This window comes from Xenopus laevis, chromosome 1S, assembly GCF_017654675.1.
Source record: "Xenopus laevis strain J_2021 chromosome 1S, Xenopus_laevis_v10.1, whole genome shotgun sequence".
Lineage (NCBI taxonomy): Eukaryota > Metazoa > Chordata > Amphibia > Anura > Pipidae > Xenopus > Xenopus laevis.
The window spans coordinates 68957702-68971528 of record NC_054372.1 but is presented as its reverse complement, the minus strand read 5'-3'; the positions used below and the strand labels follow the sequence as shown (position 1 = coordinate 68971528).

At 36.3% G+C, this 13827-nt stretch overlaps 1 protein-coding gene across 2 annotated transcripts; it reads left to right on the top strand.

Annotated features, from left to right (window-relative positions):
- Positions 1–520: 520 nt before the first annotated feature.
- Positions 521–8060, top strand: areg.S (Amphiregulin S homeolog). 2 transcript variants are annotated; one of them, XM_018243450.2, is made up of 6 exons: positions 521–709; positions 2355–2528; positions 5190–5379; positions 6538–6696; positions 7392–7502; positions 7893–8060. In XM_018243450.2, the coding sequence occupies exons 1-5, from the start codon at positions 658–660 to the stop codon at positions 7480–7482; spliced, it is 666 nt and encodes a 221-aa protein (XP_018098939.1). In that variant the 5' UTR covers positions 521–657; the 3' UTR covers positions 7483–7502; positions 7893–8060. The 2 variants fall into 2 exon arrangements, with proteins under 2 accessions (XP_018098939.1, XP_018098938.1); XM_018243449.2 differs by having other exon boundaries at positions 522–709; positions 2340–2528.
- Positions 8061–13827: the final 5767 nt, after the last annotated feature.

The following is a 13827-nucleotide window of genomic DNA, read 5'->3' as shown; positions in this document are numbered from 1 at the left end:
AACCTGTTATCACTGCTTTTTTGAAGGCTTTTTAACACACAGCATGTGTAAAAATAAGCCCTGTAGATTATAAAGGATATATATATATATATATATATATATATATATATATATATATATATATATATATATATATATATATATATATATATAATATGTCCTAATAACCATGTCCATACCCTCTACTGTGGTTTATAAGGCTAACTAGTTTAGCTGCCCCTTTTTACACCTACAGTATGTTAGAGTCAGTGTAGGTTAATGTGTTGTCACCATTTGTCTGTGTATTCCAGAACAGTTAAATATTTATTTTCAATGCTCATATAACTTCCCAATAAGTTCAATAGTAATTCGAGAAAAGAAGTGATTATTCAGTGTGTGTGTGTCAGGACAAAATCATCAGCTGGGGGCTATGCTTTTCTCATGGCAAAGTTCTTGTATATACACACAATCTTGCAGGTGAGCCTGCCTCCCATTACATCACACCCTGCAGGATATATAAGGGTGGCTCTGTGCTTCCATTCACAGAATTAAGTCTGAGAGGCTTGTGTTTGCCATTTGTCCTTCTCTACAGTCAAGTCAGAGAAGTACAGGAATTGCACTGCCCCTGCAGGAATATTACTCGTAAGGATTTACTCGTCTAGACTATACTCATCAATTATGTTTTCTCTGCGATCAGTCGTTCTGTGTGCCACACTGCTGCTCACCTTCGGTAAGAAAAGAGCTATCATTTGTCATGTACAATACTCCTATCCACCTGCTCAGCAGGAGAGCCACTTACCATAGTGATGTGCCAGGATTGTTCAGTGTTGTGCTGATTGTGCTTTTACTCTTTTTCTTTGCTTTCTGTCATTTAAATGGTGAAACACATTTGAACAGAAACCAGTACTCCCTCCTGCTTTTCTACGCTTACAGTCAAAAACACATCATATTTAATGTACTACAAGGCAGACATGTTTATTCTCTATTGTAATCATTACTAAAGCCACATTAGAATGTGGTGGGACAAGTGTTAAACAAGCAGGTTAAAAATATGTATTAAAATAAATATGTATTAGTTTATGTACTTCTGTACCTAGTTTATTTTGACTCTTTCATTCCAGTAATTGCAGGCTGACTAGTTCTTGTTTGGAAGATGGATAACAGTATTAGTTATAGGGTGAGGATTATTCTTCTTAGGTTTGTACACAGTGCTATATTCCATTCCACAATTACTTATGGAAATAACTTGTCATGTAATGTTAACTTGCAGCACAAGTGGTTAGTGGCAGATATTTAGGATGTTATGAATCTAACAAAATCTTATAAACTGGAACTAATAAATATATTTCTATTGGTTTTATAAAGCAGTAGTTGCGACATTTCGATATGGTGCCAAAGGTCATTAACATGTCAGTGCTTGCCTGGAACATGGAGTGTCAGAGAAATAAATGTTTGTGAAGTGATAAAAAGAATGCTGGAGAGGATCCCTCTACAGATTAGCTACTGTAAAACCGGCTGAATTGCAGCCAGCACATACCTTATGCTATTTAACCATTTCAGTGGCAGTCACATTTCCACATACACATATGCCAACTGCCATGGAATTTTTTGACATTTTGCGCTCTTTCATATGAGGGGCATTTGCTGGGAGCAATGTTTAGGTAATACAAAAATGACAAATTATTAAAAAAGTAAATAATCATTTATGTAAAAAATGAAATCACAGTAAATAACAAATGTATATTTTCCATCAAATCTCCCCTCCCCCAAAGCCAAATATGTATTGTTATAGGGAGATTCTGATAAAAGCATCTTTTTGCCCACATTGTTTTGCGTAGGGAGGAGGGTGTATATGTATTTTGGGGAAGCTACCAATTGGTGGCTTTCTGTGGACAGCATATTAACTGTATGCAAAAGGTTATGAGTGACAGGGTCTTCTGAACAGTGGGAAAGGGTACAAAAAGTAGTAAAAAATAAAATTGAATATAATGTATGTGGTGTGTGTGTAACCCTGAATCAAGCAGGTGGGATGGCACAAGGATTATTGGCACTGGAAAGAGCACCCCAGTTTCAGATCAGATCAGCACAGCAGAAAGTATGTGGGCAGCACAGAGTGGGCTGCAGGGAACCTCCAAACAGGAGACAATGGTTGTCACATCTGTTATTTAGGATGCTCGTCTCCTAGGATTATAAATTCACCCTGTAAAGTGGGACTGTCAAACTTAAAAATGCATATGTGCCAGCATGTAGAATCTACTCACTTTGCAAGCAAGATGTTAAAAGACCATTGATGTGCAAAATAAATGTAAATGTAGTAGATAAAAAGCTTTAACAAGTTACTATTTTGGTTTAACCCCCAGCTTCCCAATTCACAGCGCATTGCTCCGAATTGAACAGCACCCAAGCTGACAGTAATGTAACCTTCTCCGGGGACCACGGATTTGATGGAACGGGGAGTGCTGTGGAAGTTAACTGGGAAGAAGAGGAAGATGAAGAACATGAGGATGATTTCTCTATCTTGGGATTTATAACAGATGATTCTATTCGTGGTATGTCAAACAAATATGTATGACTCAATGTGGAAGCACTGTAGAATTGTGGACCAAAAGAATTAATGTTGTAAAATCCCCGTTTTGGAAAGGCACAATTTTACCCTCACACAACATAAGGAAATTCTGTGCCTGTAGTAATGGTGGAGATGCAGTTGGCTCTGTATTGCACTAATATCTGAATAAAACATTATTACACCTACCACCTGTGCATATTTTGCATGGTGCAGAGAGAAAGTGTTTAGTAAAGTCCCATTTTGTGGCATACTACATTTATATTTTCCTATATGAATCAGCTCATTGTTTGGCTATATATCTAAAAAAAAGGCCTAGAAGTGTCATTGTTTGGGCATAAAATACATATGTGCCACTTTAGGAAGATCATTCCATTCACACAACTACTTTTCTCTCTCTGAAACTTCTCTTTATGAAACAAAACAAATAAACTTTCAAACTATATAACACTCCAACCCATGCAGTAAGTCAGAGAACATAAGGTAGACAAGAGGGCGGATAAGTCGTGAAAAGGAGACGGGGTGATAAATATAGCTGTAGATCTGCAAAAAGTGTATGTTTGGTTAAAAACTTATTTTTCATGATTTTGAGCTTCCCACGCAAAATATGTCTATGAAATGAGCAAGCCACTGTAAAGAAATCTCACTTAGCAAATTAAGCTTATTTAGTTATGGCACTTTAGCACAAAGTCTGCCATTTGTTATTTAATCCCCCAGAGATGTGTGGGCCTAGAAACACATTGCAGTGGTTTGACATGCTGCCAGACAGTGATGTAATTCAAGAAAGCAACAGTTTCTTATCATCTGGGAGTTTTTGATCCTTATTATACAATTTTTAGACATGCACTTACCCTACGTCTGCCTTAACTATACCAATTCTCTTTCTGCTGTCCTGTTTATTTGGGATATATTTAATAATATTATATAAACAGCCATTAAATGATATATAAAAGCTTGCATAAATATATATGGTATATTTTTGGATTTTCAATAGAATTCTGGCTGTAATTTTAAACTCTCAATATTCTGATTAGTAAGAAACATTCTGAACGCAAAAAAAGCTTGACATCAATCATGGACCACAGTAGAAATCATTCTGTATTAAAATAGAACATGTTATGTATGTATGTATAATTTGGATCTTCATACCTTAGGTCTAATAGAAAAGCATATAAACATTAAATAAATCCAATAGGCTGGCTGTGTTTCTAATAAGGATTAATTATATATTTGTTTTGATTGAGCACAAGCCGCTGTTCCATTATTACAGTTATAAGGAAATCATTTTTAAAATGTTGATTATTTTGGGAAACTGTGGGAAAGGACTTTGCATAATTTGGAGCTTTCTGGATAACAGATCCTAAACTTGCATTCAGATCCTAAACGTGTCTCTATTCATATTTATTAATGACAGTAGGCAGTCGTATGCTAGAATTAGTTGTAAGCATATGGATCAGGACAATGTGTCTGCCAGAATTTGGGTTTTAAATCTTTTCCTACAAGCAAATGAAAAGCTAACACTACTTTTTACTATATTATAAAACAAACAAACCAGGCTGAGGCAGTGCATCATATTGAAAAAATCTTGGTCCTTTATACTAGACTGTATATTTTAGTAGATTGCACTTTGTTGCAGTGCCTCACCTGTGTGACTCACCGTGTGCTAATAGAACAACAAGCCTCTTCCTTCCCTCCACCTTCCCCTCCTTGACATGACCTCCTACCAACCCTTCCTTCAGGGCTCATGTGTACAGACTGAGAATTATCTATATTCACAATGAGTTTATGTGACTTCCGGGAAAAAGGGTGGACTCGTTTCATTTTAATCTTTTCAAAGAAGGCATGCTGTGGGATGTCAAAAGAAATCCAGGCTTAAAAGTCAAGTTTAATAATGGATCAGACACCACAAAGGAGCTCTAAATATGCAAGTGACTTACTAGCTGACTGAGTATTTATTAATCACTGACATAAGTGCCATGTTCTTCAGAAACTATGTAGCCTTAGTCAGTGAAAGATATTTGAAAAATGTTTTCATTAAGTTTCATTTGGTTGGTTGGGATTCCATGACTGCTATAATCAGTAAGAAGTGGAATTAATTTCCTGTAAAACCTGTAGACATCAAATAGCTGGCATTTCATTGCAGTTGCTATTGTATCACTTTCCAACTGAGGTCATTTCATCATTATATTCTCACAGATTTGTGCACAGCTTTTATAACAGCTACTGTTTGGTATATTTATGAAGTACCTACAGCCCATAAATATATAGTGTAACACAATGATTAATCACAGCAAATGATCATCATTAATACCATCAGAACATACAAATATTAATAAAATCTGATGAGTTCATTGTAAAATCTGTTTTATCTGGTGAGTTCAAAGTGCTTGGCACTTTTAGCACTAGCAGTTAAAAGATTTGGAAGCAAACGGTGCAGCAAGAAGCACTTTGACCCCCACCACAAACAGAGCCAATCAAAATAGTGTTGTCTATTGTTGTTGAACCCTAAGTCTAACAGTAAACATAACATCGGATGTTGTTATGATACTGTACATCCACATTTTAACCAAATCCTAATGAATATGTTCTTGAAAATAAATGTTTAGATTAAGCAATAATAATCCTTTTTTATTTGATTATTTTTTAGTTGAACCAGTGGTAAAGCCAGAGAATCCCCCCAAAAATGGAGAGAAAAAAAACTCAGAAAAGAAAAAGAAGAAGGAAAGAGGGGATAAGAAAAAAAAGAAGAAGAAGAATCCCTGCCAAAACACCCATAAAGATTATTGCATTCACGGTGAATGTAAATACTTAGCCAGCTTGCAAGAAGTGACATGCAAGTGAGTTGTTTTATAAAAAAAATTGTTTTTACCTCTATTATTGAGGGGCCAATTCATTAACTTCGAGTGAAGGAATAGAAGAAAAAAAACTTCGAATTTCGAAGTGTTTTTTTTGGCTACTTCACCTACGACTTCAAATCGAAGGATTCGAACTAAAAATCGTTCGACTATTCGACCATTCGATAGACGAAGTACTGTCTCTTTAAGAAAAAACTTTGACCCCCTAGTTCGCCACCTAAAAGCTACCGAACCCAATGCTAGCCTATGGGGAAGGTCCCCATAGGCTTGGCTAAGTTTTTCGGTCGAAGGATAATCCTTAGATCGTTCGATCAAATGAATAGCTCTAAATCCTTCGACTTTGATAGGGTTAATTAACCCTCGATATTCGACGCTAAGTTAATGTTAATGTGCCCCTTAATGTCACATTCTGTTTGAATGACTGATTGTGCGTACATATTAAACTGTAACATATCTAGACCATTTAAATCATATTTAGGAAACTAGTGGTGCATGAGGTTAACTAGCTGTTTGTATGGTTTAGTGACTCCTTGACTGAGCTGTGAGGTTACATATAATTCAGCTGATCAATTTGTACCAGAGCTCTGGTTAATGAGTAATGTCAAAGTAATGGCATAGGGAAATGTGCTACAAGTATTAAAGTATAAAGCGACATTGAAACCTTTGCAATAAATGAAATGTATGTGAATGGTGCCTCTCTGTGGCGCATCCGTATGATTTTAACATAAGGATCAGAAAAAGCTACTCATTTTGTGAAATTTGGATTGTTTTGTAACCATGGCAACAACCTAATCAACTGGACAGTATAGAGCATGCCAATTTCTTTGTGATCAACATAAATACATTTTCTGTGAAAGAAACACCCAACAGCTTTTCAATGAATTATTTTCAAAGCAAGCAGTGTAGAAAAAGTCACACGGCTCTTTTCCGGCAATGCAATACTTTGTTTATGTCAATTTACATTCCGTGAATGAAAGACCTTTTGCTGGGACTGCCCTGTCCTTTCGTGAAAATCTGTTTTTGTCGTCATTATGTCAGAGAGTTATTGACATGTAAAAAACGACACCCTGTGTTTAATGATATGAGTGCTGTGATTTTAAAATGATTTTGTTATTAACCTGGTGATTTGTTCTTTTTCAGATGTCAGCCAGAATACTTTGGTGAACGGTGTAGCGAACAGTCCATGAAGACACAGACAAAGGATAACTTAAGCAACATGTCAACAATAGCACTAGCAGTTGTAGCAGTCCTGTTGTCAACAATCAGCATTACTGCCATCATTATTATCATTGTTGTACAGTAAGTGCCTTTTTTATTTAAATATTTATTTTGATAAATGTTCTGCAACTTACTTTAAGTATTAAATTATCACCAGAGAATAAAAGAGGAAAGGTTATCCCCGTACCTTTAATATTGTATTAGCTTATATATTTTATACCAACACTGTTTTTATCATGCCAAAAGCAGAATACACTCTATGGCCAAGACTGGACAGTGATATAAGAAACGTATTCAAAATTCTTTCCAAATCATTATGTGGAATAAGATAATACCAGATTCAATTCAGTGAGAAAAAGTTATCTCTTGGTTTATCACATGAAAAGTCATTGACGAGATTCAATTAGAGGAGATAAAACCTTTCTCCAAAATCAGTTCCAGTTTTTTCCCATAGACTTCAATAGAGTTTTTACGTGACAAACTGTGAGATAAGTTTTTCTGAATTGAAATGTATCTCAAATTGAATCTCGTCCATGACTTTTCACGTGATAAACCTTTTTCTCATTGGATTGAATCTGGCTCAATGAGTGATATCAGTGGAAAGACTGGCTTACGCATAGGCGATTCCATGTAGATAACATAGGCCAAGACATAGACATTCTTTCTTTTTAGATACATTTCTATAAGGGGAATTGCTTCTCATTTAGTAAGGAACGTTGTTAAACTAAAATGGTCTCTTATTAACCGTTCTGTGTATGTGTTATATTTCTTTATAGTACAAGAAGGAAATATGCTTCCTATCAGTGTGAAGTGGAAGAAAAAAAGAGATTAGGTCAAGAAAATGGAAGCGAAGAGATAGATGTGTGAAGTGAACAACAATGGAAAAGGTAATCATCCCTATCAGTGCCTTAGTTTTTTTTTTTGTTTTTTTTAAAAATACATGTTTGATATACATTGATATATTAAAAATTTCTGGGCAGCTTATTGAAATCAAACAGCCCATCTATACACTGTATGTTGTGACGTCATCAATTTTAATTCTAAAATATCGGATTTCAAGTATATGTAGCTAATATCTTAGCTGAGAGTTCATGAATCCAAAAACCGTTGGTGTTAAAGCTAATTCAGGATTCCTATATTATTAATGACAATTTGATAGATTTTAATAAAGTCAACATGTTATATATCAGTTTTGTAAAGTAGCCAAGCATGTGAAAGCTCTGATTACAGGTTTTGTACTTCCTTCACTAAATTTCCGGGTTTTTTTGTCCATACAGATATGTTTTCCTGGGAATATCACTGCCAAACCTCATTCATGTGGAACTGCCTAAAAAGAAAACCTGACTATTGAAAATATTGTTATATATATTTTTTATATGTAAAATTTATTTATTTTTTATTTAATTATTTAATGTTATTATTGAATTAAATTTTTTTTATATAAACTGACTTAATTTATTGTTGTAATTTCACAATGTATCAAATTAATATAAGTTGAACATAGAGTATCAAAACATCCCATTATCTTACACATAGTACATAATACCCAATAATTTGTTTATAATCTAATAGGGATGCACCGAATCCACTATTTTGGATTCAGCCGAATCCCTGAACCCTTTGTGGAAGATTCAGCCAAATACCGAACCGGATCCGAATCCTAATTTGCATATGCAAATTAGGGGCTGGAGAGGAAAAAGTTGAAAAAATTGGTTAACGTCTTTGTTTTGTGACAAAAAGTCATAGGAAATCCCGCCCTGCCCACAATTTACATATGCAAATTAGGATTCGGTTCGGGCAGGCACAAGGATTCGGCCGAATCCGAATCCCGAACCGAATCCTGGATTCGGTGCATCCCTATAATCGAATAGCAGTGTACACCACATCAAGGAAAAACAAAGAATAAAACCCCTATATAACATTTATAGGGTAAGCACATGTGCATAGCTGCCCCCGGCTACAATTATCCTTTATTTATATATCACCAACATATTCTGCAGCACTTTACAGGGATTGTACATCATTCACACTGGTCATTGCCCCAGTGGAGCTCCTAGTCAAAGGTCCCTCTATTCACATTCACTATGGCCAATTTTATTCAGGAGACAATTAACCTGACTGTATGGCTTTTGGAGTTTGGGGGAAACTGGTGTATCAGAGGAAACCCAAGCAGATGTTGTAAAGACGTTTTCTATGCTTACATACCCTTAGTGAATGTTCTTTAGAATTATAATAATGACTGAATACTTGTATCTAAAGAAAAGCAGGTATTTTATTCATAACACTGCAGGTGTTTGCCTAAACTTTGATGTGTACAACTATGTTCTACTACAGTACTAAGCAGTATAACATAAACAGTGCAAAGCATACATATTAGTTAAGTGACCAATAATCTAAAGCTTATCTGCAAAATATCTCAATATGGTTTCTGGGTATAAAAGCCTTCGCAAACATTTATGCCACTAGAAACTATAAGCTTTTCACCTTTTTGCAATTTTTTTGTTTTTGTGAAAGGGTTCGTTATACTTTATTTTCTATGACAGTTGGGTGTTTAATATAAAGTAGGTGCTGTCTGAGCTGTGTTCAAAGAATTTCCTGCATTTTGTCTAAAATAAATAAACATAATGTTTTCATTCTCAATATGTAAGTTGTCTTTTAAGGACAATTGAAATGGGGATTCGTGAACGCCTCATCATAGTACATATATATGTTATGTTATGTTATTGGTGCACTGCCACTTGTGTATGCAACCGTTCCTTTAAATAGTCAGGGAGGATGGTTACATATGACAATCACATTCAAATATGTGGAGCTGAAGAGCCATTTGTAAATAGAGACAAGAAGAAGGCGGTATAGCAATTCTCTATTGCTGGGGTATTGCTCCATAACTGCCATGACTACACCATATACTATAACTGTGTTAGTGCTGCAAAAGGTATATTCTGAGTTGCGCTTTAAGAAAAATTTCATCAGTTTTTGGCAAAAGAATAATTTCCTGTGTGGGTAAGTAAAGAGATGGCTAAATAATGAATATTCCCTGGCTATTGGAAATGGTATTCCTATTTACCTTTAGTGACCTAGATAATCAAGTTTACTACAATGTGGAACAGCTTCCCAGTCTGTGACCCCCCTGCCAACTGAGAGCAGGGGGTGCAGGAGTTTGGGAGCCGGCCAGTCATAAGAACAGAGTGAGTGCTGAGCATTAATGCTAAACCACTGCTTCTGTTGTGTTAACTTTAGCACTTGTTTGGCTTATTACCTTAAAGAAACAGTTCAGTGTAAAAATAAAAACTGGGTAAATATATAGGCTGTGCAAAATAAAAAAATGTTTCTAATATAGTTAGTTAGCCAAACATGTAATTTATAAAGGCTAGAGTGACTGCATGTCTAACATAACAAAACAGAACACTACTTCCTGCTTTTCAGCTCTCTAACTCTGAGTTAGTCAGCTACTTGAAGTGGGGCCACATGGTAACCAATCAGTGGAAACCAAGAGCGCTGCAAAGCAGGAAGTAGTGTTCTGGCTATTATGTTACACATCCAGTCACCATGAGCGTCCACAGAAAAAAATTCAGGGTGGGCAAGTAGCTAAAAGCATCACAAACAAAATGTCTACAAATATTTTCATGGCAAAGACACAAATCTAGGAATGGAATTGTTATTACACTTGAAAGAGAGAACTATTGGTCAGCTAAAATTTTAAATAGCCTGATGGGGAGAAAAGTCCCCCATTGCATTGCAGCTTGCATACAACCCATCAGACATATTTGACATATTTGTTAATTCATTCTGTCCATCTCTTATGCTAGTGCCATACGTGATGTTTATTGGCTTTTACCCACTTACTTATGTATCTGCAATGCAGTGCCGGGCCACGCTGGGCAGGCGCCCTAGGAAGGCCTGGCAGTCGTGGCGCCTGCGTCAATTCACGTGTGCATGCGCGAATTTGCGCAGAAGAGCAAAGAAGCGAGGAACAAATGCAGAGTCGGGCAGAGAAGGGAACCGGACTTGGGGTAGGCAACAGAGGAGGTACGTGCCTGGCGCCCTCCAGCTTTGCGCCCTAGGCATGTCTAGGCTTCTACCCCTAGTTCCGGCCCTGCTGCAATGAGAGGGCACTATTTTAGCCTGGGTAAATGTACACAGATTGGGTTTCAGCACAAATGCATGTTTTTTATCCAAAATCTGCTCTGTGTGTATGAACCCAGGCCAACACTGTGCCTGTCAATGAAGAGGCAAAAGTGAGTGGGTTCCAGCAGATCAGTTGTTTCTCACTAGTCTAGGACTGTTAGTGCAAGGGTGTGAGTCAATGCAAGTGTGTAAGTAAGAAAAACTATGGTTACTGACCATTGCATCTGATGCACTGATTCAGCTGCTAATATGTGTGTATCAATATATTGATAATGGGTTGAGGACTCTTGTATTTGTCTATATGTATTTTGTGGTCACAGCCTCATTGCACCCCCGCCTAATGGTTTTAAAAATTAGTGGTGAACACAACTTTCCCTTGTTTGTTATAGTTATACAGGAGCAGTGACCAGCTCCATGTTGTAGCTCCCACCCTTCCCAGCTATAGTCAGGTGATCCCACTGGTGGCTAATAAAAGGGCAGCCAATTTGGGAGTTTTACTTTGAAAGCAGCAAGTAAGTTGCAGGTAAAACTTAGTCCCTTTGTAAAATGTATAATGAAGCAATAGAATTCTTAATGAATCAGATAAAATTGAGCATAGGACTGGCCAGATGTGGGATGACTTTGACGTAGTTGGCCAGCTTAAATATATTGCAATATATGGACAAACAATCCCTGTTTTGTTTAAAGGGTAAGGCATTTTTCAGTAGCAGTATGCACAAAATGTCTCTGTCTTAAATATATTGATAATGGGTTGAGTGCAGAGGACTCTTGTATTTGAGAGAGCATATAGACCAGCATTAGGATTGCCTATTGCACAAAGGTTAATCTGTTTGCAGCACATTTAGTCCTAGCTTCGATGTCTTGTGCACAGGCAGCAGAAAGCAGCACCAAATTAAGACTGGGGCATAACATTATTATGTTTATTGGAATAAATGGTAGATTATGTATCCCTGCTTCTTTCAGCATGGTTCTTAAAATACCAATTAAGCTGGCCATACTGGTATGATAATATAGTTAGTTTTGTACAATTTTCTGTGTGCATATAGTGGCTATGTCTGGAACTAAAGGTAGAACGGAGACACAATTAAAAAAGAAAGTGCAAGAGCATGACCACCCCAGGGGCAGAATGAGTTTGCAAATATGTCAAATATGTCTAATGGGTTGTATGCAAACTGCAATGCAGTTGGGGAAAGCAGGGGGAGCTGGTTCACATGGTATTGCCTGGGGCACAAATACTACTTTGCCCAACAATGATAAGGCCTGCTGATCCCAACCAATATCTATGTACTATGGATGGTTGGATCAAAGATTAGTTGTGTTCAAAATCTTATCTGCCAATGTACCATATCTTCCTGTGCATGCACATTGGCAGATGAGGAAGAGAAGAGTGCTGCAAATTCTCTCCACTTCCTCCTTTCCAGGCTGTCTGCCAGAACAGTAGGAATGATATAAATAATTACAGAAATAATAGAAATGTAACATGCCGTGAGTGGCCCCTCTTAAAGTATCCTATGAGGATCAGCCCATGTATGGGTACCTTTATTCTAAATAGCAGATTTACATAAATCTACAGATTATATCAGTTTATTCAGCAACAAAAATAAGATTTTAGCAGCAACAGTCCTAATTAGGTATGTGTATTGGAGCAACATATATAGTACTATTGTATTCTAAATAGCATTTATTTTATCTTTTCTTTAACTTGGACACTACTGCATGGCTGCCACCTCATTTATATAAATATTAAAGCTGTTAAAGCTTTTAAAATATACATAAAGCCCTTTCAGGTTTTGGAGCTACTGGTTCCCTGAAAGGTAATGAAAGTGAAACAGTTTTCATAAAGGTTAACATCAGTGGTTATGAGTCCTGACAGCAAAATCTTTTTAATCAGTGTGAACAGTAGAGTCCACAGATTCCATAGATTCAAGGTAAACTGAACCCCTTACTCTGTTAATGAACTGACCACAACATTGTGACTACATTCGTTTCTTTTTTATCTCAACCGGTCTGGGTTCATTGGGTATTGGACACATGGAGATTTGCCCCTACAATTTTCTCATTTCAAGCATGATAACATGCTTGAAACTGCCTCATGTCATTTATATTTATAAATAATAGGAATAGTCTGTGTGAGCAAATAACATGGTAACATTTTTAGAGACACGCATAAAACTGAATTTTCTACTACTTCTTCTTCTACTAATTTTCTAAAAAACTACAAGAAGAATATTAAATGCAGGAGTGCTGATGAAATCTGTAGACTTTGGAAAAATATGTGTGTGTACATATGGTCAAAGGGCATTTAAACATTCTTTTAAGGCACTTCTATAACTAGTTGAGCTGTAACTCACCTCACATACTGACTGCTAAAGATCAAGTTTTTTTGAAGTTCAAGAGAAATGTAATAAGAAGTGTCATTAGTGAACAGCATCTAATGACCTAAATGACATCATCTTATATCCAGCTGCTTTCCCACACACATACTCTATTTGCCTCCCACACCATCCCACCATTTCCTAACACTGCACATGATGAAAGTACTTTTATGTTTTTTTATGTCTTGGGAAAAAGCTTGCCTTGTACTGAACAGAAAAATCTGAAATGCGCAGGAAATCCCTAAAATATTTCTATTTGCTAGTAATTTTAAAGAATATTAATTTAGAGGCGGAGCTTTCGCATTTTAAATATTAACTTCCGGATTTTTTTGCAGGTAAATTGTTTTATCTATAGGGGGGGTGTGTTATCTTAAACTGCAAAGTAAAGATTTATTAGAAGAACTCTGAGTAAGTGACCCTATATAGGGTCACTAAGTTCTGTGTGCAGGAAATCCATATTTTAAAGGATGTGATTGTGCAATTGTATGTAGTATAAATACGTTTAAACTCAGTATCACTGTGGAGAGTCGCAGTTTAACTGATTACAGGTGTGGGATCCGCAAAGCCATTATCCAGAAAGCTCCGAATTACAGAAAGCCCGCCTCCCATAGACTCCATTTATCCAAATAATCCAAATTTTTAAAAACAATTTCCTTTTTCTCTGTAATAATAAAACAGTACCTTGTACTTAAACCATACTAATATATAA

Bases quoted from the DNA above. Each gene is read 5' to 3' on its own strand.
- areg.S (XM_018243449.2), top strand. From the start codon at position 658: ATGTTTTCTCTGCGATCAGTCGTTCTGTGTGCCACACTGCTGCTCACC. The intron at 5,380-6,537 runs GTGAGTTGTTTT...GTTCTTTTTCAG, and splicing joins TTGCAAGAAGTGACATGCAA to ATGTCAGCCAGAATACTTTG. The intron at 6,697-7,391 runs GTAAGTGCCTTT...ATTTCTTTATAG, and splicing joins ATTATTATCATTGTTGTACA to TACAAGAAGGAAATATGCTT.